At 36.6% G+C, this 27,259-nt stretch overlaps 1 protein-coding gene across 3 annotated transcripts in view; it reads right to left on the bottom strand.

Moving 5' to 3' along the window:
- The window catches only part of LOC144960147 (angiotensin-converting enzyme-like), a 56,469-nt gene that overhangs the window by 23,976 nt on the left and 5,234 nt on the right, over positions 1-27,259 (bottom strand). Inside the window, exons 1-3 of one of the 3 annotated variants that reach the window (XM_078893136.1) lie at positions 17,663-17,788; positions 3,843-4,072; positions 2,238-2,396 (exon numbers count right to left, since the gene is read on the bottom strand). In XM_078893136.1, coding sequence (XP_078749262.1) covers positions 2,238-2,396; positions 3,843-4,052 — 369 coding nt within the window. In that variant the 5' untranslated portion in view covers positions 4,053-4,072; positions 17,663-17,788. Of the gene's footprint in view, positions 1-2,237; positions 2,397-3,842; positions 4,073-10,037; positions 10,213-17,662; positions 17,789-27,259 lie in introns of those variants that run through there. The other 2 variants (XM_078893135.1, XM_078893134.1) reach the window with 2 other exon arrangements.

The following is a 27,259-nucleotide window of genomic DNA, read 5'->3' on the forward strand; positions in this document are numbered from 1 at the left end:
ATCTTTTTTTCCTAACTGCTTGGGACTGTGTATGGAACAGTCCTTTGGAATGCTAATAATGAATAGGTTACGTAAGGGTGGCATAACTATTTCAGTAGCATGATGGATAGGAAGATTCTTAGGATTATGGGCGGGGCGTAAAAGACAGAGGATTGTGATCTTTATTGACAACCAGTATATATTTAAAAAAAAAAAAAAAAAAAAAAAAAAAAAAAAAACAAAACAAAAAAAAAAAAACTTGAGCTTTTATATAGCGCAATATCCACTAAACGTGCTCAAAGCGCTTTACAAGGGGTCCCTGACCAACAGCAACACGTAACATGTAGGACGAGACATGACGCCTGTCAGGCGATATTACAAATTTTTGGGACAGGCACAACGCTGTTAACGGCCAGGTACTCATTTTACACCTGAGTACGGTGAGAGAATGTGAGTAAAGACATGATGACTGGTAGGCCGACAGGGACAACGCTGATCACAGCCAGGTATTCATTTAACACCTGAGTAGGGTGTTGTGTTGTGAGTCTTGAGATTCTTTTTCAAGGACTCAACTATGCGTCACTCAGAGTGGGATTCGAACCATGGACCTTCCGATCCGAATGCGAGTGTTATACCACTTGATCACATAGTCGTACTAAAATTATAGTTATTGAGCCAAACGCAAAGAATTATAACACACATGTTATATATGGTTCTTAAACGTTTGCATTAGCACACATGACAACTTGAAAATTCTAAAAATTCGTAGTTTTCCAGAAACAAAAAGTTTAAGATTTAATATTTTTTCGTTTATTCATCTTAACTACGCCACTACCACATCATCTCATCCATTGTGGTGTTTCATCCATCCTGTTATTTTGATAAAGGGGAAACCCGAAACGTTCATTTGATCTGTTTTTTATAATTAAATTGAAGCATACATTAAATTTCACATTATTATTTATTTCTTCGAGCTTCGAGCAGCAGCATTTACATCAACTGTGCAAGAGTTACCGATGCTGGGGCGACTTTTGAAGAGATGAAATAAGAATTGAGGTTGACTTGCCAGTGGAGTTTGTGTCCTCAGGACTGGCGGAAATATTTCCCAAAATTTTTAACTCTTTCTGCTTTTTATCTGAAAACGTCCCATCCTCTGGAGGAAACTACCAAAGATTGATTCACGACACTGTTCGTCGGAAATTTCGTTTTAAACCATCTAAAGACATTGTTGTTTTCCAAAGTATTATGTTAGTGGCCATGTAAGAGTGTCAGACTCTTAATGGTTTGGCACTAGGTATGATAATGATGATGATGATATTAATAATAATAATAATAATAATAATAATAATAATAATAATAATAATAATAATAATAATAATAATAATAATAATAATAATAATAATAATAATAATAATAAGAAGAAGAAGAAGAAGAAGAAGAAGAAGAAGAAGAAGAAGAAGAAGAAGAAGAAGAAGAAGAAGAAGAAGAAGAAGAAGAATAAAGATGAGGAGGAGGAGAGATGAGGAGGAGGAGAAGAATAAGAATAAGACGATAACTATAGAATTTCCCATTGATATGTTAGAGCCGTATATTTACAACAACAGGGTATTGTCAATATAAAAATATTTTTAAAAATCGTCAATTATAGTGTTCTGTTTTTTGGATTTTTTTTCATTTGACTGTAATTCAGAAGACAGTGTTGATGCATTTCTGGCCCCACTGGTAGTAAGACAGTTTTGATTCATTTCTGGCCACTGATAGTATCTTTATGTACTTAATAAACCTTAAGTGATACGAGCTGCCAGGATCTGTGGACTGTATAATTATTAAACAAAAATAAATATAACACCATCGAATAAGAAAAAAAAAAACAAATTACGAAACAAATTGTTGACTCAAAACCCTTCTTCGGTCAACAACAACAAAAAAACAAGCATACATAAATACATTATTAAACAACAAGATCTACGGCAGAGACATATTTTTGATTATGTATTTATTGTTTTGTTTTTGTTTTTGCTGTTGTTGTTGTTGTTGTTGTTGTTGTTGTTGGCAGAAGAAGGGTTTTGAGTACAAAACGTTCCTTGTTTGGACTTTCTTTCTTATTTGAAGATGTTATAAGTATTTTTATTTAATACAATGTAATAAAGTTGGGATAACTTCGTCGTCAGAGAATCGAGTGTTCGACCAATAATTTTAATTAGATTTTCCAAGAATGTCAAGTCGTATGAAAAGAAATTGAAACAGATTCCACTCACCCGTTGAAGTTTGGTTGGGTTTTTCTGCGCAGCTACTCCAATATCCAGAATATTTTTGATCTGACGTTTCAATGAGTCACGGAAGTTTGTTGTGTCAAACCCAGACATTTTCTGAGCTGCATCCTGGCTGTATTTTGCATCATTCATCTCTGCCTTAATCTGGAATAGACGAGCCAGCGTAATATTGGGTAGTAGAATAGAACCTTGATTCTGGTCATCCTCAGACAAAGGGTTATTTTATTATCGCAATAAAACAACTGATTTAAACTGAACAAGTACAATATTATAGGGATCGCGACAAAGTAAAACTTTTAAATTTAATTAGTTTTTTTTATCGCAATAAAATCTTATTTAGACTGAACAATTGCAATATGAAAGGGATCGCGACATTGTAAAACTTTTAATTTCTTTTTTTGTTGTTGCAAAATTCTGAAAGACTAAGTGAAATGATCTCACGGGGATTTCAAACAGAATAAACTTGAATGTCTTCTTTTCTTGTCAGTTAGATTTATACTATATTATTCAGGAAAAAGTTGCTGTTTTTATTATAATCATTATAAAAACAGGCACATCATGTACTTAAAAAAACAACAATATAAATCTAGAGTTTTTAAATATTATATTCAAAGGGAATTTGAGATTGAATATTGCCAAAACCCACTCAAACCATGGATCTGTACGCTACAGACCTCCCATCATAAACCTACCAGCCATGGACCTATCCGCCATATGATTACCCGCCATTGACCTACCATCTATGGACATATAACCCGCCACAAACATATCAGCCATGGGCATACCAGTCATAGACCTACCAGCCATGGGCATACCAGTCATAGACCTACCAGCCATGGGCATACGAGTCATAGACCCACCATCCATGGACCTACCTACGAGCCATAGACCTACCAGCCATGGGCATACGAGTCATAGACCCACCATCCATGGACCTACCTACGAGCCATAGACCTACCAGCCATAGACATACCAGTCATGAGCATACCTGCCATAAACCTACGAGCCATAGACCTACCATCAATGGACCTACCTACTAGCCATAAACCTAACAGCCATAAACATACCAGCCTTAGAGATCTACCAGCCATAGACCTACCAGTCATAGACCTAGCAGCCATAGACCTACCTGCCATAGACATTCCAGCCATAGACATACCAGCCATAGACATTCCAGCCATAGATCTTCCCGCCACAGACTTTTCACAGCAACAGAAAGCTGTTCCTTATCAGGTCTAACCCCCTCCCTCTCCCCCCCCCTCTCTTCTAACGTGCTCAAGGCCCTTTACAAGGGGTTCCCAACCAACAACACCATTTAACCTCTGAGTACTGTGAGAATGTGAGTAAATACCCTTTTCCAAGGACTCAGCTATGCCCCGCTAGGGACTCTAACCCAGAACCTTCCGATCCCAAGTCGAGTGCCATACCACTATACCACATGGGCGCACGAACCTTGAAATTCTAAAATTTATACCATTTGAATCAGCTCAGCAGTCAGGCACAAAAACTTGACGCATATTTTATCTCATGAAAATTTGCTCTATTTCTAGCAGTGTAACTCTCCATAACAGCATTATCAAAGCTACGTACCATTTGATTCTTGTTGTAGTCGGTTTCATTGGTGTTATAAGTCCATTTTGCCAGTTGCTTTATGTTTAAAATTCTCCTTTTCTCTGTATTATACTTGGCCAACTCCTGACTTGCTTTGCTCTGGTCTTTACTTTTATTATTTATATTCTGACCTCCCACAAGACTCTGGCATGTGAGAAGAATCAGGAACAAAATAGTCCGAGTCATCATTGACGCTCAAGACGAATTAACTGTGGAGAGTAACATATACAATTCTTAAGGTAAATAGAATGTTATTATTCTACAAACAATATTCGCGCCAATTCCAACTTTAACGACAAAACTATCGCCCTATGCAAAGACACGCACTATGATGGCCTAAAAAGTTTTGTAATTTTCCTTAAAATTTCAAAGATGTTTGACCTAGAACCGTAAAGTTTGGAATAAAAACTTTATACCATGCTTTGACATGTCAAAAATGTATGTGGTCTATGGGATCTCTTAGTGACGTCATCGCTGTTGTCCTATTACGTGATCAACATCCTCGATCAAAAAAAAAATAAAAAAATAAAATTCTGCATCGGCAGAGCGCATTCTCGAAACAATATTGGAGAAGGTGATCATAATTATACTTGAAATATTTTATTAATAGCTCGTTTTATCAAAAAGTTGAGTACTAATATTTCATGGCTTTCGTTTATATATATATATATATATATATATATATATATATATATATATATATATATATATATATATATATATATTTACCACAATGTTGGTAAATATTAAAATAATAATTCGCTCTATTGCTATATGTCGAGCACTATTCGTACCATTTGTATCAAACACGATTATATATATATATATATGTGCGTGTGTGCGTGTGTGTGTGTGTGTGTGTGTGTGTGTGTGTGTGTGCAATTGTGTCTATATGTGTTTTTGTATATTTATTAATTTGTTAAATTATTATTTTGTATTTCAGTTGTGAAGCGCTATTGAGCGTTGTCAATCGATAATGATTTTGTTTGCATATTCAGATCAAGGCCAACTTATGCAAACTAAACTTAAGCTACTGTACGTGAAAGAAAAAGCTAAAAATTATATTGATTTTTGCTTTTTGTGACTAGATGCAGAATTATCATAGAATATTAGAAATGCTGACTAGGTGTAGTCTGTTGACCTCACACGATGGTCAAATGGTCACCTTTGCTGTGCCTTCGATAACCTTATATTATTTCCTTTTCCAGGTTCCAGTCGATCCAGCCCTTTGTGCACATATGTCACAGTTTGATGTAAACAATTTTTGTTATTGTCCAAATAGAAATATCAACAAATTCAGTGGTCAGAGATTGTATGTCCTTCGCATGTTATTGTCGACTATTCGGTGTGTTGTACTTGATTTTTTTTACAAATATACACACATGATAGATAGCTTGTCTGCATTACATTTAACCCTCTCCTTACTAGCCATTTCAGGATTTTCCCCAAAACTTCACACCCAACTAACACAAAAATATATTTATTTATCACTCAAACACAAAAGCAGAAAGTTCTTGCGATAAATAACCTCTTTAGCAAACCACGCTGTTCATTTTCTTTATATTTTATGATGTACAAACGAAATTTGAATAAGAAAAATATTGGTTGTATCGTAACGAATGTGACGATTTTCCTATGGTTGGTAAGTAGAGAGTTAATCTCTTCAGAAGAAATACACACATACTCTTTACATCAAACACTGATGTCAGCACGACCACCTTCCCCGTGATGCAGAACATTCTCAACCCATAGGGAAGAGATTTGGCCCTTTGCTACTTCTCTAAATAAAAAGAAAACTTTTCGGCCAAAGGAAAGAATTCAAAAAGACGAGTACATTTATTTTCGAAACAGGACTCCAGATATAAAGGCATACGAGACGAAGAATAAGAAGTCGAGAAGAAGAAGAAGAAGAAGAAGAAGAAGAAGAAGAAGAAGAAGAAGAAGAAGAAGAAGAAGAAGAAGAAGAAGAAGAAGAAGAAGAAGAAGAAGAAGAAGAAGAAGGAGAAGAAGAAGAAGAAGAAGAAGAAGAAGAAGAAGAAGAAGAAGAAGAAGAAGAAGAAGAAGAAGAAGAAAGAAGAAGAAGAAGAAGAAGAAGAAGAAGAAGAAGAAAGAAGAAGAAGAAGAAGAAGAAGAAGAAGAAGAAGAAGAAGAAGAAGAAGAAGAAGAAGAAGAAAAGAAGAAAAAGAAGAAGAAGAAGAAGAAGAAGAAGAAGAAGAAGAAGAAGAAGAAGAAGAAGAAGAAGAAGAAGAAAGAAGAAGAAGAAGAATACCAGATCTAACCCATAGCTGCAAATGCTCTTATGAAGAGTAGAATGTATGTAGATATAATTGAATGAATTAAGGAAGGAAGTTGGACTTGGAAAAGAAAACAAAATTAACCCACAAAGGCCTGATAAACACACACACACACACACACACACACACACACACACACACTGACACACATACACGAAATGAGAATTGAGACATAATTCGTGGCAATGCTTTCGGAGAAATGAGCTTCTCCATTCTTCTTGTATTCCACTCATCAGGGCAAATTCAGCCAAGTTTCCATGTCATGCCGTACAGGTTGGTTTTAAGGTTTCCTTTTTCACGAAACTGTAGCTCACATACACAGACCTCGGATGCAATGGTTACTCGGCTACCACTGTAAATTTAAAAATTATCATTCTCTCGCCTATGTAATTAAGCTAAATTATGCATGTCTATAACGGGGTAATATATCTTGGAGCACGCTGACATCAGGGGTGTGGGTTGCAAGTTTAGTATGCAGTTGCGATTCAAAAAATACCAAAGAAGAAGAAGAAAAAAAGGAGCTTTATATAGCTCACTCTCCACTAAATATGCTCAAAGCGTTTTACAATGGGTCCCTGGTCAACAGCAACATTTAACATGTAGGACGGGACATGCCGCCTGTTAGGCGATATTACAATTTTTCGGACAAAGACACCGCTGTTAACGGCCATGTACTCATTTACACCTGGGTACGTCGAGAGAATGTGAGTAAAGAGACTTTTCCAAGGGATCACCTATGCGCCGATCTCGAGGCTCGAACCCAGGACTTTCCGAATCGAAAGCGAGTGTCACACCATTAGACCACATAGCCGCACAGGAGAGGAAAGCTTACGCAATGGAAATGGGGTGGGTTTGCGAATTGCAGTCATTGTGTGTTTTAGGTCCTATATGGGACGTGTGAATTATTTACTCGTCTATCTGTATTTTTAGAAATGTATTTTTGTTTTTGTGGACTTCAATACATCTTTCCATCAACATTGATAAGGTAAAAATCGCATTTCTTGTACCCTTGTCAGGGACAAATCCAAACGGAGTTCTTGATATCTCTGGTTTTAGACTTTTCCTCATTCTGCTCATCAGTGCTCCAAAGACAATTTTTGTGAAGAGTAAAGGTAGTCCAAGAAAAACATATTTGAATAGATTGAACAGCTGGGTGACAAAGAAAGAGTAGAGTAATATACGATTAAAGGTTATCTGAACACAGAGAGGAATGGCGTACAATGATTACCGATGTCTGGCACAGACTTGGTACTTGCAGAAGAAGATTTATTTTTTATTGTTTGTTTGTTGTTTTGTTGTTGTTATTGTTGTTGGTGGTTGAAGAAATGTTTTGAACATCGCCCAATAATTCGACTTTGGTCCACACACAGCGAGACTCTAGCCCTGAACCTATAAGGTCACAGCCAGAATCTCATACATCCCGACCTCCAAGCCACAATGATAAAATTAAAGTAAACAATGTCTCCATTGCAGCTATGTGGTCATGTGTAATGGAAAGTATTGGGTTTGAGACTCGCTGGGTACAGAATAGAGTCCTTGGAAAGGACTCTTACTCACATTCTCTCACCATACTCAGGCGTTAAATGAGTACATGACCGTTAATAGCGCTGTCTCTTCTAGTCGACCTTTTAGTTCTGTTCATAGCACGGTCTACAACCTCATGGCACCGTTTTAAAGAGACAAGCTATGCGCCAATCAATCGAGTCTTCTCAATTGAATTTCAGGAAAGTGGTCTGAGAAAAACGTTTTTAAAATATGATACAAAATCTGAGGCGGAAAATGGACTGGGCGGCTGGAGACGGATGTTGAGAAGGAGGGAATTAATGGTAAGCAGATCGAAGACAATTTGTCAATCGGACAGCATAAAGCAAGACTACCAATAAATATAGCAATGTTATTTAGACCAGAGACAGCAGCTACAACAAAGAAACAAATTAAAGAAGTTGAGGTGGCGGAAATAGAGATGTTGAGATGGTCACTTGGCTGGATATGAAATGATAAGTGAGAAATGAACGTATTCGAAGGCTGACTGAAGTGAAGAATGTATCAATAAAGATGTGTGAAATCGTTGGGACATGTTAAGAGACGAGAGAGGGAATACGTGGAAAGGAAAGATTGGACTTACAATTAGAGGAAAAGAGAAAACAGGAATGCCCGAAGAGGGTACGATATGAAAGGACTGGACCTGGAGGAAGATGATGCTATGAACAGAGATGCATGGAGATGTGACATTCATTATGGCAACCATACAAAAAGCGGAATTATCTGAAAGAAGAAAAAGGTCTGAGAAAAAAAACAAACATAATTAATATTAAAATAACAGATGAAGCGTTTGATCCCAACCATTACCTCATCTCTATGTGTCTAGGTGTCTATGTATCTATATGTCTAGGCGTCTATGTATCTATGTGTCTAGGTGTCTATGTATCTATGTGTCTAGGCGTCTCTGTATCTATGTGTCTAGGTGTCTATGTATCTATGTGTCTAGGCGTCTATGTATCTATGTGTCTAGGCGTCTATGGATCTACTTGTCTAGGTGTCTATGTATCTATGTGTCTTGGCGTCTATGTGTCTACTTGTCTAGGTGTCTATGTATCTATGTGTCTTGGCGTCTATGTGTCTACGTGTCTAGGTGTCTATGTATCTATTTGTTTAGGCGTCTATGTATCTACGTGTCTAAATGTCTATGCATCTATGTGTCTAGGCGTCTATGTATATATTTGTCTAGGCGTCTATGTATCTATGCGTCTAGGTGTCTATGTATCTATGTGTCTAGGCGTCTATGGATCTACGTGTCTAGGCGTCTATGTATCTATGTGTCTAGGAGTCTATGTATCTATGTGTCTAGGCGTCTATGGATCTACGTGTCTAGGCGTCTATGTATCTATGCGTCTAGGTGTCTATGTATCTATGTGTCTAGGCGTCTATGTATCTATGTTTCTAGGTGTCTATGTATCTATGTGTCTAGGCGTCTATGTATCTATCTGTCCAGTCGTCTATGTATCTACGTGTCTAGGCGTCTATGTATCTACGTGTCTAGGCGTCTATGTATCTACATGTCTAGGCGTCTATGTATCTACGTGTCTAGGCGTCTATGTATCTATGTGTCTAGGCGTCTATGTATCTACGTGTCTAGGTGTCTATGTATCTATGTGTCTAGGCGTCTATGTATCTACGTGTCTAGGTGTCTATGGATCTACTTGTCTAGGCTTCTATGTATCTATGTGTCTAGGCGTCTATGTATCTACGTGTCTAGGCGTCTATGTATCTACGTGTCTAGGTTTCTATGTATCTATGTGTCTAGGCGTCTATGTATCTACGTGTCTAGGCTTCTATGTATCTACGTGTCTAGGCGTCTATTTATCTACGTGTCTAGGCGTCTATGTATCTATGTGTCTAGGCGTCTATGTATCTACGTGTCTAGGCGTCTATGTATCTACGTGTCTAGGCGTCTATGTATCTACGTGTCTAAGCGTCTATGTATCTACGTGTCTAGGCGTCTATGTATCTATGTGTCTGGCGTCTATGTATCTATGTGACTGGCGTATATGTATCTACGTGTCTATGCGTCTATGTATGTACGTGTCTAGGCGTCTATGTATCTACGTGTCTAGGTGTCTATGTATCTATGTGTCTGGCGTCTATGTATCTAAGTGTCTGGTGTCTATGTATCTATGTGTCTTTGCGTCTATGTATCTACGTGTCTAGGCGTCTATGTATCTACGTGTCTAGGCGTCTATGTATCAACGTGTCTAGGCGTCTATGTATCTATGTGTCTAGGTGTCTATGTATCTACGTGTCTAGGCGTCTATGTATCTATGTGTATACATGTCTAATTTTCTACCTATATACATCTCTATCGAGCAACTTTTCTACTTACCGATCAATTGAACACTTGGCACACGCACACACGAAATAAACTGTCTTGTTTGCAAACAATAATATTTAAAATTAAAACAACACAAAGTAGGCAGTTACTAACACGACCCTCCAACAAGGTAATAATGAAGAATTGTCTTTTGCAGCGCTTATATCGTGTTATCTCCTGTTTGTTCGTGATCAATTTATGCAAATTTGACTGGGTCAATATAACTTATTATACAAAATTACGTAGGTAAATAGGTCAGTCACTTAAAACGGGACCTTAGTTTGTCTGAACAGTTGGAAATAAAATTATCTTCCTTTATTTATTACACACTCACTCATTTCTTTAGTTATTACACGCTCACCCATTCCTTTATTTATCACACGCTCACTCATTCCTTTATTTATTACACGCTCACTCATTCATTTATTTATCACACACTCACTCATTACTTTATTTATGACACACTGATTCATTCCTTTATTTATCACACACTCACTCATTCCGTAATTTATTTCACGCTCACCCATTCCTTTATTTATTATACACTCACTCATTCTTTATTTATTGCACACTCACTAATTCCTTTATTTGTTACACACTCACTCATTCCTTTATTTGTTACACACTCACTCATTCCTTTATTTGTCACACACTCACTCATTTCTTTATTTATCACACACTCACTCATTCCTTTTTTTGTTACACACTTACTCATTCCTTTATTTGTCACACACTCACTCATTCCTTTATTTATCACACACTCACTCATTCCTTTATTTATTGCACACTCACTAATTACTTTATTTGTTACACACTCACTCATTCCTTTATTTGTTACACACTCACTCATTCCTTTATTTATTACACGCTCACTAATTCCTTTATTTATCACACGCTCACTCATTCCTTTATTTATTACACGCTCACTGATTCCTTTATTTATCACACACTCACCCATTACTTTATTTATGACACACTGACTCATTCCTTTATTTATCACACACTCACTCATTCCTTTATTTATTACACACTCACTCATTCCTTTATTTATCACACACTCACTTATTACTTTATTTTCACATATTAACTCATTCCTTTATTTATTTCACACTCACTCATTCCTTTATTTGTTACACACTCACTCATTCCTTTATTTATTACACACTCACTCATTCCTTTATTTATTACACACTCACTCATTCCTTTATTTATTACACACTCACTCATTCCTTTATTTATTACACGCTCACTCATTCCTTTATTTATTACACGCTAACTCATTCCTTTATTTATTACACACTCACTCATTCCTTTATTTATTACACACTCACTCATTCCTTTATTTATTACACACTCAATCATTCCTTTATTTACACTCTTGACTAATTCTGACTCACTCACTTACTCGCTCACTCTTAACACGCACATGCTCATTTACTAACTTACTCACTCACTAACTCCTTTATTTACTTTTCTTTCAAGTTTTACTAACTTACTCACTCTCTTACTCACGTAGTGATTTCCTTACTTACTTATGTACTCTCCAACTCATTTACTTACTCACTCACTCAATTTTTACTAAGTCACTCACTCTCTGACTCTTTTACTCACTTCCTGATTTCCTTACCTACATATGTACTCACTCACTCATTTACTTACCTACTCCGTCATTCACCCATTTACTTTTTTCACTCACGCACACACTTACTCAAATCTTTTATTCATTGAGTCACGTATTCACTCACTTAATAACTGAGCCATTCATTAAATCACTCAATCACTCACTAACTCTTTCACTTTGCTCTCTCATTCAAACACCGACTCTTTCACTTTGCTCTCTCATTCGAACACCCACTCTTTCACTTTACTCTCTCACTCAATAAATCACTAATTCTTTCACTGTGCTCTCTCATTCAAACACTCATTAACTCTTGAATTATGGCATTCATACGCCCAATCACACACACTGTCATTATTCACTCACACACACACTCCTATTATTCACCCACCCACAAACTCACTCACACACACACAACCACTCACAGACATTGTCTTTCATTTACTAACCAATATACACTATAATTATTCATGCACGCACACAAACAAACACGCACACACAGACAAACAGACATGCAGACACACATACGCACACACATACAGTCAATCATTAACACACTCACTCGATAACTAGATCGAACAATTACTGGTCGGGGTGACAATCATTGAGCATGGACTGCTGAAAGTTAAGATTTACTTCATGGCTTTCGTTAATATATATATATATATATATATATATATATATATATATATATATATATATATATATATATATATATATATATAATATATATATATATATATATATATATATATATATATATTATGTATATATTATTTTAATATTTACCACAATGTTAGTAAATATTAAAATAATAATTCGCTCTATTGCTATATGTCGAGCACTATTCGTACCATTTGTATCAAACACGATTATATATATATATGTGCGTGTTTGTGTGTGTGTGTGTGTGTGTGTGTGTATGTGTGTGTGTGTGTGTGTGTGTGCAATTGTGTCTATATGTGTTTTTGTATATTTATTAATTTGTTAAATTATTATTTTGTATTTCAGTTGTGAAGCGCTATTGAGCGTTGTCAATCGATAATGATTTTGTTTGCAAATTTAGATCAAGGCGAACTTATGCAAACTAAACTTAAGCTACTGTACGTGAAAGAAAAAGCTAAAAATTATATTGATTTTTGCTTTTTGTGACTAGAGGCAGAATTATCATAGAATATTAGAAATGCTGACTAGGTGTAGAGTGTTGACCTCACACGGTGGTCAAATGGTCACCTTTGCTGTGCCTTCGATAAGCCTATATTATTTCCTTTTCCAGGTTCCAGTCGATCCAGCCCTTTGTGCACATATGTCACAGTTTGATGTAAACAATTTTTGTTATTGTCCAAATAGAAATATCAACAAATTCAGTGGTCACAGATTGTATGTCCTTCGCATGTTATTGTCGACTATTCGTTGTGTTGTACTTGATTTTTTTTACAAATATACACACATGATAGATCGCTTGTCTGCATTACATTTAACCCTCTCCTTACTAGCCATTTCAGGATTTTCCCCAAAACTTCACACCCAACTAACACAAACATATATTTATTTATCACTCAAACACAAAAGCAGAAAGTTCTTGCGATAAATAATCTCTTTAGCAAACCATGCTGTTCATTTTCTTTATATTTTATGATGTACAAACGAAATTTGAATAAGAAAAATATTGGTTGTATCGTAACGAATGTGACAATTTTCCTATGGTTGGTAAGTAGAGAGTTAATCTCTTCAGAAGAAATACACACATACTCTTTACACCAAACACTGATGTCAGCACGACCACCTTCCCCGTGATGCAGAACATTCTCAACCCATAGGGAAGAGATTTGGCCCTTTGCTACTTCTCTAAATAAAAAGAAAACTTTTCGGCCAAAGGAAAGAATTCAAAAAGACGAGTACATTTATTTTCGAAACAGGACTCCAGATATAAAGGCATACGAGACGAAGAATAAGAAGTCGAAGAAGAAGAAGAAGAAGAAGAAGAAGAAGAAGAAGAAGAAGAAGAAGAAGAAGAAGAAGAAGAAGAAGAAGAAGAAGAAGAAGAAGAAGAAGAAGAAGAAGAAGAAGAAGAAGAAGAAGAAGAAGAAGAAGAAGAAGAAGAAGAAGAAGAAGTAGAAGAAGAAGAATACCAGATCTAACCCATAGCTGCAAATGCTCTTATGAAGAGTAGAATGTATGTAGATATAATTGAATGAATTAAGGAAGGAAGTTGGACTTGGAAAAGAAAACAAAATTAACCCAAAGGCCTGATAAACACACACACACACACACACACTGACACACATACACGAAATGAGAATTGAGACATAATTCGTGGCAATGCTTTCGGAGAAATGAGCTTCTCCATTCTTCTTGTATTCCACTCATCAGGGCAAATTGAGCCAAGTTTCCATGTCATGCCGTACAGGTTGGTTTTATGGTTTCCTTTTTCACGAAACTGTAGCTCACATACACAGACCTCGGATGCAATGGTTACTCGGCTACCACTGTAAATTTAAAAATTATCATTCTGTCGCCTAAGTAATTAAGCTAAATTATGCATGTCTATGACTGGGTAATATATCTTGGAGCACGCTGACATCAGGGGTGTGGGTTGCAAGTTTAGTATGCAGTTGCGATTCAAAAAATACCAAAGAAGAAGAAGAAAATGGAGCTTTATATAGCTCACTCTCCACTAAATATGCTCAAAGCGCTTTACAAGGGGTCCCTGGTCAACAGCAACATTTAACATGTAGGACGGGACATGCCGCCTGTTAGGCGATATTACAATTTTTCGGACAAAGACACCGCTGTTAACGGCCATGTACTCATTTACACCTGGGTACGTCGAGAGAATGTGAGTAAAGAGACTTTTCCAAGGGATCACCTATGCGCCGATCTCGAGGCTCGAACCCAGGACTTTCCGAATCGAAAGCGAGTGTCACACCATTAGACCACATAGCCGCACAGGAGAGGAAAGCTTACGCAATGGAAATGGGGTGGGTTTGCGAATTGCAGTCATTGTGCGTTTTAGGTCCTATATGGGACGTGTGAATTATTTACTCGTCTATATGTATTTTTAGAAATGTATTTTTTTTTTCGTGGACTTCAATACATCTTTCCATCAACATTGATAAGGTAAAAATCGCATTTCTTGTACCCTTGTCAGGGACAAATCCAAACGGAGTACTTGATATCTCTGGTTTTAGACTTTTCCTCATTCTGCTCATCAGTGCTCCAAAGACAATTTTTGTGAAGAGTAAAGGTAGTCCAAGAAAAACATATTTGAATAGATTGAACAGCTGGGTGACAAAGAAAGAGTAGAGTAATATACGATTAAAGGTTATCTGAACACAGAGAGGAATGGCGTACAATGATTACAGATGTCTGGCACAGACTTGGTACTTGCAGAAGAAGATTTATTTTTTATTGTTTGTTTGTTGTTTTGTTGTTGTTGTTGTTGTTGTTGTTGGTTGAAGAAAAGTTTTGAACATCGCCCAATAATTCAACTTTTGTCCACACACAGCGAGACTCTAGCCCTGAACCTATAAGGTCACAGCCAGAATCTCATACATCCCGACCTCCAAGCCACAATGATAAAATTAAAGTAAACAATGTCTCCATTGCAGCTATGTGGTCATGTGTAATGGAAAGTATTGGGTTTGAGACTCGCTGGGTACAGAATAGAGTCCTTGGAAAGGGCTCTTACTCACATTCTCTCACCATACTCAGGCGTTAAATGAGTACATGACCGTTAATAGCGCTGTCTCTTCTAGTCGACCTTTTAGTTCTGTTCATAGCACGGTCTACAACCTCATGGCACCGTTTTAAAGAGACAAGCTATGCGCCAATCAATCGAGTCTTCTCAATTGAATTTCAGGAAAGTGGTCTGAGAAAAACGTTTTTAAAATATGATACAAAATCTGAGGCGGAAAATGGACTGGGCGGCTGGAGACGGATGTTGAGAAGGAGGGAATTAATAATTAAGCAGATCGAAGACAATTTGTCAATCGGACAGCATAAAGCAAGACTACCAATAAATATAGCAATGTTATTTAGACCAGAGACAGCAGCTACAACAAAGAAACAAATTAAAGAAGTTGAGGTGGCGGAAATAGAGATGTTGAGATGGTCACTTGTCTGGATATGAAATGATAAGTGAGAAATGAACGTATTCGAAGGCTGACTGAAGTGAAGAATGTATCAATAAAGATGTGTGAAATCGTTGGGACATGTTAAGAGACGAGAGAGGGAATACGTGGAAAGGAAAGATTGGACTTACAATTAGAGGAAAAGAGAAAACAGGAATGCCCGAAGAGGGTACGATATGAAAGGACTGGACCTGGAGGAAGATGATGCTATGAACAGAGATGCATGGAGATGTGACATTCATTATGGCAACCATACAAAAAGCGGAATTATCTGAAAGAAGAAAAAGGACTGAGAAAAAAAACAATCATAATTAATATTAAAATAACAGATGAAGCGTTTGATCCCAACCATTACCTCATCTCTATGTGTCTAGGTGTCTATGTATCTATATGTCTAGGCGTCTATGTATCTATGTGTCTAGGTGTCTATGTATCTATGTGTCTAGGTGTCTATGTATCTATGTGTCTAGGTGTCTATGTATCTATGTGTCTAGGTGTCTATGTATCTATGTGTCTAGGTTTCTATGTATCTACGTGTCAAGGCGTCTATGTATCTATGTGTCTAGGTGTCTATGTATCTATGTGTCTAGGCGTCTATGGATCTACTTGTCTAGGTGTCTATGTATCTATGTGTCTTGGCGTCTATGTGTCTACGTGTCTAGGTGTCTATGTATCTATGTGTCTAGGCGTCTATGTATCTATTTGTCTAGGCGTCTATGTATCTATGCGTCTAGGTTTCTATGTATCTATGTGTCTAGGCGTCTATGGATCTACGTGTCTAGGCGTCTATGTATCTATGTGTCTAGGAGTCTATGTATCCATGTGTCTAGGCGTCTATGGAACTACGTGTCTAGGCGTCTATGTATCTATGCGTCTAGGTGTCTATGTATCTATGTGTCTAGGCGTCTATGTATCCATGTTTCTAGGTGTCTATGTATCTATGTGTCTAGGCGTCTATGTATCTATCTGTCCAGTCGTCTATGTATCTACGTGTCTAGGCGTCTATGTATCTACGTGTCTAGGCGTCTATGTATCTACGTGTCTAGGCGTCTATGTATCTATGTGTCTAGGCGTCTATGTATCTACGTGTCTAGGCGTCTATGTATCTACGTATCTAGGTGTCTATGTATCTACGTGTCTAGGCGTCTATGTATCTACGTGTCTAGGTGTCTATGGATCTACTTGTCTAGGTGTCTATGTATCTATGTGTCTAGGCGTCTATGTATCTATGTGTCTAGGCGTCTATGTATATACGTGTCTAGGCGTCTATGTATCTACGTGTCTAGGTGTCTATGTATCTATGTGTCTAGGCGTCTATGTATCTACGTGTCTAGGCTTCTATGTATCTACGTGTCTAGGCGTCTATTTATCTACGTGTCTAGGCGTCTATGTATCTATGTGTCTAGGCGTCTATGTATCTACGTGTCTAGGCGTCTATGTATCTACGTGTCTAAGCGTCTATGTATCTACGTGTCTAGGCGTCTATGTATCTATGTGTCTGGCGTCTATGTATCTATGTTACTGGCGTCTATGTATCTACGTGTCTAGGCGTCTATGTATGTACGTGTCTAGGCGTCTATGTATCTACGTGTCTAGGTGCCTATGAATCTATGTGTCTGGCGTCTATGTATATAAGTGTCTGGTGTCTATGTATCTATGTGTCTAGGCGTCTATGTATCTACGTGTCTATGCGTCTATGTATCTACGTGTCTAGGCGTCTATGTATCTACGTGTCTAGGCGTCTATGTATCTACGTGTCTAGGCGTCTATGTATCTATGTGTCTAGGTGTCTATGTATCTACGTGTCTAGGCGTCTATGTATCTATGTGTATACATGTCTAATTTTCTACCTATATACATCTCTATCGAGCAACTTTTCTACTTACCGATCAATTGAACACTTGGCACACGCACACACGAAATAAACTGACTTGTTTGCAAACAATAATATTTAAAATTAAAACAACACAAAGTTGGCAGTTACTAACACGACCCTCCAACAAGGTAATAATGAAGAATTGTCTTTTGCAGCGCTTATATCGTGTTATCTCCTGATTGTTCGTGACCAATTTATGCAAATTTGACTCGGTCAATATAACTTATTATACAAAATTACGTAAGTAAATAGGTCAGTCACTTAAAACGGGACCTTAGTTTGTCTGAACAGTTGGAAATAAAATTATCTTCCTTTATTTATTACACACTCACTCATTCCTTTATTTATTACACGCTCACCCATTCCTTTATTTGTTACAAGCTCAGTCATTCCTTTATTTATCACACGCTCACTCATTCCTTTATTTATTACACGCTCAATCATTCATTTATTTATCACACACTCACTCATTACTTTATTTATGACGCACTGATTCATTCCTTTATTTATCACACACTCACTCATTCCGTAATTTATTTCACGCTCACCCATTCCTTTATTTATTATACACTCACTCATTCTTTATTTATTGCACACTCACTAATTCCTTTATTTGGTACACACTCACTCATTCCTTTATTTGTTACACACTAACTCATTCCTTTATTTGTCACACACTCACTCATTCCTTTATTTATCACACAGTCACTCATTCCTTTATTTATTACACACTCACTCATTCCTTTATTTATTACACGCTCACTAATTCCTTTATTTATCACACGCTCACTCATTCCTTTTTTTATTACACGCTCACTAATTCCTTTATTTATCACACACTCACTAATTCCTTTATTTATCACACGCTCACTCATACTTTTATTTAATACACGCTCACTGATTCCTTTATTTATCACACACTCACCCATTACTTTATTTATGACACACTCACTCATTCCTTTATTTACACTCTTGACTAATTCTGACTCACTCACTTACTAGCTCACTCTCAACACGCACATGCTCATTTACTAACTTACTCACTCTCTTACTCACGTAGTGATTTCCTTACTTACTTATGTACTCTCCAACTCATTTAATTACTCACTCACTCAATTTTTACTAAGTCACTCAATCTTTGACTCTTTTACTCACTTCCTGATTTCCTTACCTACATATGTACTCACTCACTCATTTACTTACTTACTCCGTCATTCACCCATTTACTTTTTTCACTCACGCACACACTTACTCAAATCTTTTATTCATTGAGTCACGTATTCACTCACTTCATAACTGAGCCATTCATTAAATCGCTCAATCACTCACTAACTCTTTCACTTTGCTCTCTCATTCAAACACCCACTCTTTCACTTTACTCTCTCACTCAATAAATCACTAACTCTTTCACTGTGCTCTCTCATTCAAACACTCATTAACTCTTGAATTATGGCATTCATACGCCCAATCACACACACTGTCATTATTCACTCACACACACACTCCTATTATCCACCCACCCGCACACTCACTCACACACACACAACCACTCACAGACATTGTCTTTCATTTACTCACCAATATACACTATAATTATTCATGCACGCACACAAACAAACACGCACACACAGACAAACAGACATGCAGACACACATACGCACACACATACAGTCAATCATTAACACACTCACTCGATAACTAGATCGAACAATTGCTGGTCGGGGTGACAATCATTGAGCATGGACTGCTGAAAGTTAAGATTTATTTCATGGCTTTCGTTAATATATATATATATATATATATATATATATATATATATATATATATATATATAATATATATATTATTTTAATATTTACCACAATGTTAGTAAATATTAAAATAATAATTCGCTCTATTGCTATATGTCGAGCACTATTCGTACCATTTGTATCAAACACGATTATATATATATGTGCGTGTTTGTGTGTGTGTGTGTGTGTGTGTGTGTGTGTGTGTGCAATTGTGTCTATATGTGTTTTTGTATATTTATTAATTTGTTAAATTATTATTTTGTATTTCAGTTGTGAAGCGCTATTGAGCGTTGTCAATCGATAATGATTTTGTTTGCATATTCAGATCAAGGCCAACTTATGCAAACTAAACTTAAGCTACTGTACGTGAAAGAAAAAGCTAAAAATTATATTGATTTTTGCTTTTTGTGACTAGAGGCAGAATTATCATAGAATATTAGAAATGCTGACTAGGTGTAGTCTTTTGACCTCACACGGTGGTCAAATGATCACCTTTGCTGTGCCTTCGATATAAGCCTATATTATTTCCTTTTCCAGGTTCCAGTCGATCCAGCCCTTTGTGCACATATGTCACAGTTTGATGTAAACAATTTTCGTTATTGTCCAAATAGAAATATCAACAAATTCAGTGGTCACAGATTGTATGTCTTCGCATGTTATTGTCAACTATTCGGTGTGTTGTACTTGATTTTTTTACAAATGTACACACATGATAGATCGCTTTTGTCATGGTCTCAAGTGAGTAAAGAGCTACTCGACTATGCATAAAGATATATGTAGAGTGAGGCCCCAGAATTTACTAGTTACTATAAATGAAAAACAATTAACGATTTGTTTACAATTTTTGTTTTGTTTGTTTTTAAGGGTTTTACGGCGCTTGCAACACATTAAGGTCATATCAGCGCCAGTAAAAAGGAAGGAAATGGGATAGTAAAAAGTTCTAGAATTACAATAAAGCATCCAAGAAAAGGGAAGACAAACGGGAATTGGTTCAAATATGAAACAGGTGTAGATTCCAAAAGCACTCTATCAAAGTACTTAGTTTGAGATCACTAAAAGTCTCATCCAGACACAAGCACAGGTCCCTGCTAAGAGGAACACACTCGAATGTTTTACAAATCATATATAATATAAAGAAAGCATAATACAGTGCATAACAGAGAGATGATTTACAAGGAAAAAAATATCATCTCCTAAAACAATAACTATGCATTCGACTGTTTTCCTCCCAGCCAGGACTCCGAGCAGGGCCAGGAAAAAACCAAGTAATCTCATTCCAAGACAAAGGCAGAAAGCATGTTGGAAAACAGATGTAAGGGGATAGAAGACACAGTATGTACCTCCCTGCCCGCTATGGGAGGTCAGGATCCCCACCCAGGATTTGTTTACAATGAAAAAAAAAATAATGATGAAATTTAATTAAAAGAGATAAACAGTGATCGTGGCAGTTACAAATAGAGATATGAATATTTTACGTAACTTATGATAATATGTCAGGTTCGTAAGTTTACGTTTCCAGGCAGTTGATGGGCTTGGATGATCTATTCCTCTGGTAACAGGATCGGGCTCGTAAAATTCCGCTTCCAGGCCATTGGTAAGGGGTTATTGTGTAATCCTTTGACAGCGGGCTCGGGTTTGATCCTTGAAGATTATACAATCAAAGTTAAAAGCTCCGGCGTCTTAATGGTGTAGATATAATATCTACAAAGTCCCAAAAGATAAAAATCTTCCAGTATATAGAAGGAATAGAGTGACTGGCCGTCCGGCATAGATTGTGAAGAGAAGTGAGTGTCGAATGTTAGACCTATCAGCTTTTATAATAAGTGGCTACGTGACAGAATGTAGAACGAAAAGTATTCACTAATTAGAAATTAATTCGAGGGAAGGCTATAAAAGGAAAGACGATCTAATATAAGAAGGTAAAGTTTATCTAAGCCTACCGAAATATAACTGGAGTGAGATGAATTCAGTTCTTAATAAAATAACATTTAATAAGATAATTGTGAACAACCTTTACTGTGACACCCCCCACCCACGTTTAAAATATACTCTTTAACCATTATGGGAAAGATAGATTTTATAAACCGAAGTAAATTTACTATCATGATACTCTAGCATTAATCCATTGTTATGATTTGTGCTACAATTAAATTATTTATTAACTAGACATTGAAATGTTTATATTAACGTAGGTATATGAATGGGTGACAATAACAATGAAAGATTGTGATTACAAATCATTGTGATGAACAACATGATGGCAATGTGATTACAAATCATTGTAATAAACAATAGTGATGGCAATGAAGCATGATTTAAGTCGATGATATGAAGGTAATTTACTGAATGAAATGAATGAAAATGTAAATGGAATATTGACATTTCAATTATTAATCATAAATGAGTGAAAATTCATAACAATAATAGATAAAGAGAAGATTTCCCAAATCATGAATGGGTATGGTATATATATCCAAACAATACTCAATGTTACATTAAGTTGGGTCATCATGTTTACAAATAAAATTATCGAAATTGTGCGTTCTGATTTGGCATAATTTGCGAGGTAACTAACAGTATGCATGGGAGGTTAAGTTATACCCTTCTCACGTGTTCACACTAATCGAGAAAGTAGGTCGGCGTGAATATTTTCACAGCCTGGTATGTGAGAGATACTGAAAGAGTAATTTTGCAAAAATAGACTCCACCTTAGTACTCTACTATTATTCATTTTGTTATTTCTTATGCACGTGAGTGGTTTATGGTCCGTTTCGACCACAAACTCTTTTAGCAGTAGATATCTGCTGAATGTTCTTAAAGCAAAGACGATGGCCAGTCCTTCACGCTCTATTACAGAGTATCGTGATTCTCTGTCCAATAATTTTCTGCTTGCATATAAGCAAGGCATTAGAAAGTCCCTCATGCTCCTGTAATAGTTCACCTGCGATGCCCTTATCAGACGCGTCAGTTCTCACAACAAATTCTTTTGACATGTCGGGTAATTTAAGAATTGGTTCTGAACAGAGTAATGCCTTTAATTGGTTGAAGCTATTCTGACACGCTTCTGTCCAAACAATTTTGTTCGGTGACCCATTCTTTGTCCGATTTGTTAGCGGTGTCGCGATGTGCGCGAAGTTGTAAATGTATTTCCTGTAAAAATTTAGGAGCCCAAGTACTTTGCGTACTTCTTTTTTTGTCTTAGGTGGTTGCAATTGTGCGATTTTTGTTTGTTTTTCTGTCTCGGGTGTCTGTGTCCCATGACCAACGGTATGACCGAGAAAATCAATTTCGTAAAATGCAATGCTTGTTTTTGACGGTTTTGTTGTTAAAGAATTACGTTTTAATGCTTCAAGCACTAATTCTAAGGTTGTCATGTGATCAGTCCATGAGTTTGAGAAAATACATGCGTCGTCGAAGTATGAGAGTGTAGACCGGATGTCTTTTAATAACATACGCATCATTCTTTGGAATGTCGATGCGGCTGTCGATAATCCAAATGGCATATAGTTAAATTCTAACAATCCTAATGGTGATTGAAATGCTGTGTATTTCTTACATGATTCTTTCAGTGGAATCTGCCAGTATCCTCTAGAAAGATCACATTTTGTCATGTATTTTGCTTGAGATAAGGCAGCAAATAAATTCTCTTGATTTGGTATTGGTTCTGCATCAAACACTGTTGCTTCATTTAATTTGCGAAAGTCGATACATAGCCTTATCGATCCGTCTTTCTTTTTCACTACTACTATTGGTGATGAGTATGGGCTTGAAGAATATCTAACTATTCCTGTATCTAGCATATCCTTAACTTCCTTTTCAACTTGTTCTCGTGCGTGAAATGGAATAGGATAGTTTTTCACGTTGATAGGGGTAGATGTGGTTAACTTTATGTCGTGTTCCACTAATGTTGTATGTCCGGGTGCGTCTGTAAAGACTGACTGGTACCTTTCTAATAATGACCTGCTTTCTCGTTTCTGACATTCGTTTAGTTGAGGATTGATTGTGACGTCATTAATTGTACTATTTTTAGAGTTACCGTGTTGTGGGGTGTGTTGTAGTTCGACATCATCGCTGTGAGTTTCGATGATTAATCCTACATTTGCAGCTTCAACATGGTTAAATATTGGTTGTGATAATCTGTCTCTATCGAAATATTTTTTTAGCATGTTTGCATGGAATGTCTTTGTTGTGCTGTTAATTTGAATCTCGTAATTAACACCAGATCGTACTGCTAATACCTTGAATGGTCCTTTCCATGTAGCTAAAAGTTTACTCGAGTCATCGGGTAAGAGTATTAGTACTTTGTCACCAATCTCAAATTTTCTTGACTTGCTTTTTCGATCGGAGTATTCCTTGTATTTCTCTGCTTTTTTAGTGACGGATTCCTGTGCTAGCTTACATGTGTCCTCTATTCTGTCTTTCAGGTTTCTTACATATTCGTAAGCAAACATAATTTCGTTATTGTCCTCCTCATTCCCTTTACAAATGTCGGCTACTATATTGATCGGGCCGCGAGGTGATCGTCCATACATCAACTCAAATGGGGAGTAGCCTGTAGATTCTTGGGGTATTTCTCTATATGCAAATAGGATTGCTGGTAAGTATCTGTCCCAATCATCTGGTTTTTCTGCTGACACTTTTCTTAACATATTCTTTAGAGTGCCATTAAATCTTTCACAAAGACCATTTGCTTGGGGGTGGTAGGGAGTTGTGAATGAGTGTTGGATTCCCATGAGTTTCATGGTTTCATTCATCATATGTGATGTAAATTGGGGTCCATTGTCCGACAGTATCTCATTTGGTATGCCTATTCTAGTAAAAATTGTCATCAATGCTTCAGCTATGTGATCCGATGTAGTTGATTTCAATGCTATTGCTTCTGGCCACCTGGTTGCGTAATCGACTAGTGTTAGTATGTGTGTATGGTTTCTATCTGATTTTGTTAAAGGGCCTATAATGTCAATCGCAACTTTTTGAAAAACTTTTTCAATAACTGGGGTTGTCTCTAATGGCAATCTCGGTATTCTGCCTTTTGCGACTCTTCTTTGGCATGTGTCACAAGATTTCACATATTCTCGGACGTCTTTAGTAATTCCAGGCCATGTGAAATTCTCGGATATTCTCTTCAATGTGGAAGAGCTCCCAAGATGTCCAGAAGTTATTGAATCGTGCGCTATTCCAAGGATTTTGTTTCTGTAAATACTCGGCGTGACCAGTTGTTTAGCTATTTTGTTTCTTTTCCTATGTAACCTGAACAGAATATCTTTTTCAATGATGTATTCAACTTTTGATTTCGTCCCTTTGTTTGCGATATTGAAATATGATGTTAAAGTCGGGTCCTTTTTCTGTTCTTCGATGAACGTGTTCCTGTCAAATTGTTGTGGTTCAAGAGAAATAGTCATTGGCTTCTCTGTTGTCTTAGTCATCTTTCTTGTTTCTGCTAGACAAGCTGTTTCTTGAGTTAATGGCCATTCTGCCACACCTGTTGAGTTTTCTTTAAGACATTTTATATTGCCAACAATAACATCAGCGACGGGGTTGGGAAGTATACAGCATTCCACTATTCCTGTATAGTATGGGGTTTCTATGTACACGTCAGCTGTTTCAAAGGTTTCGACTGTGCCACTGAATGTGATGCATTGTACCGTTTTTCCAGTTTTGTCTTCGTCATTGATCAAAGATGCTTTTATTCCTACTGTACTGCATCCTGTGTCTCTCAATATTTTGCAATCAGTTCCATTAGCTTTGCCTTCACAAAAAATAGCGATCCTGACTTGTGAGTTTGTGTTAAAAGTGACATACCTTTCACGCAATACACATTTATATTTTCTCCTGACATTACTCGTGTCTGATTGTTTACACTTGTTTGGAGTGATGCATTTGCAGTTTCTTTTGGATATCCCACGATTTTGTAACATTTGTCTGCTGTGTGGCCTTTCATTCCACAATATTGACATTTAATTATAGGTTTGTTGGCTTTCTTATACTCAGTATTATTGTCAGTGCTATTTCTTGTTTTGTTTTGATAGGGTCGGCTATGGTCTCTATTGAACTGTTTGTTCCATGGTTTGTTACTATGATCATCTTGTTTCACTTGCGTGTTCCGAGTGATTGATCGGCTCGTTCTATTTGAGTATTGAACTTTAGGTGTACATGGACTTTGAGCAGCGGCAGCGTAGTATGGTTCCTTCAATGTTCTGCTAAGGGGTGTCAATGGATGTGCGCTGTTAAAGTTTTCTGCGTAGATTTTTAATTTGTCCAAGTTTTCTGGCTTTCTCTCTTTAAAGAATGCGACTAAATCTGGGTTGCAAGCTTGATAGATTCGATTCTTCAGCGTGAGATAGTAAAGGCCTGCAAAGTCGTCTTGTTTTACGTTTGCCAACTCAAGCCACCGATTTAGAAATTGAGTAATTCGGTTCACGAATGTATTAAAGTCTTCTCCACTTTCCGGTTTTGCAGTGTGAAACCTTTCCTGGTAACCATCTTCCGTTAATCTAAATCTTTTTAGTAGAGCGTCTTTAATTTTACTATAGTCATCTGCATCTTCAGTTGTTAAGGTATAGAAAACTTTTAGCGGTTCTCCAGATAAGCAGTTAATCAAGGCTGTGGCCCATTTGCTTTCTGGCCAACGATAACCTTTAGCCTGAACTTCGAATCGGTGTAAGAAGGATTCTAGACAGTCTGAGCGTTCATCGTATGTTGGCATGCGTGGAAGTTTCACGAAAAATTCATCACTATTATTATGTTTTCTTTCATGACCGGTTTTTGTTTTTTCAATTTCCAGCATCATTTGGGTCCTTTAGGTTTCTTCTTCTGCTAAAGCTATTTGTCTTTTTAGTTCCCTTTCTTGGACTCTTTCTTCTCGTTCTTCTCTACGTATTCTTTCTTCATTTTCTTCTCTACGAATTCTTTCTTCATTTTCTTCTCTACGAATTCTTTCTTCTTTTTCTTCTCTACGAATTCTTTCTTCTTTTTCTTCTTTTATTTTCTCTTCGCACCATGAAAATATTCTTTCCTGGGGTATTTCTAAGTCCTTTGCGAGACTTAAGTATCTTTTATATGCTTCCATTTTTGCAATAAATTAGTTACGATGTTTTATATATATTATATTGACAGAATACTGTTACTGACTGTTTTATTTATTTACACTTACTGGAATGAACTGTTCTATTTTTAGAAATCTCTCTCTCTTATTTCAACTTATTGTGTATGTTGAATTTGATGCCTTTTATCGTTATATCTTTTAAAGCAATGTGTCAATACAATGCAGAGTTATTATGACTTGAGTCAATAACAATGTGTCAATCGCGTGTACTCTAAACTATGTTACTGCGAAAAATGTATCACCAATGTGTGTGACTCGTCGTTAGTTTGTGTACAATTATTCGCAATGACGCTAATATACTAGAGTGTGATAACAATAATAGGATACCAAAATAATCCCAAGTTATCTATCACTAAATATAACACGACGGCTAGTAGACTCACTTTTCAGAACATAATATATAAGTGGTTTTCGGTAACAGTAATATGCCAAAAATGCATTTAAAACAAATCACTATGCAAAACAAATCACGATGTCTATAGTTACTATGTGATGCCCAACTCATGTAAAAGAGAATAATGAAGGATATATTTACCAACTTAGTTCGTGGCTGGGACCTCTCTCTTGTTCAATGGTTGTTCAACAATTGTAATTAGGCATTGAAGAGTGTTTAACAGTGATGTCTGAAATACAAAACAATAAAATATCGTAAGATTTACAATAGTTACAAAATGTGTTCACAACACTGAGTGATTGGATGATAGGTGAA

This window comes from Berghia stephanieae, chromosome 14, assembly GCF_034508935.2.
Source record: "Berghia stephanieae isolate SIO BIC M18660-M18661 chromosome 14, UCSD_Bste_1.3, whole genome shotgun sequence".
NCBI lineage: Eukaryota > Metazoa > Mollusca > Gastropoda > Nudibranchia > Aeolidiidae > Berghia > Berghia stephanieae.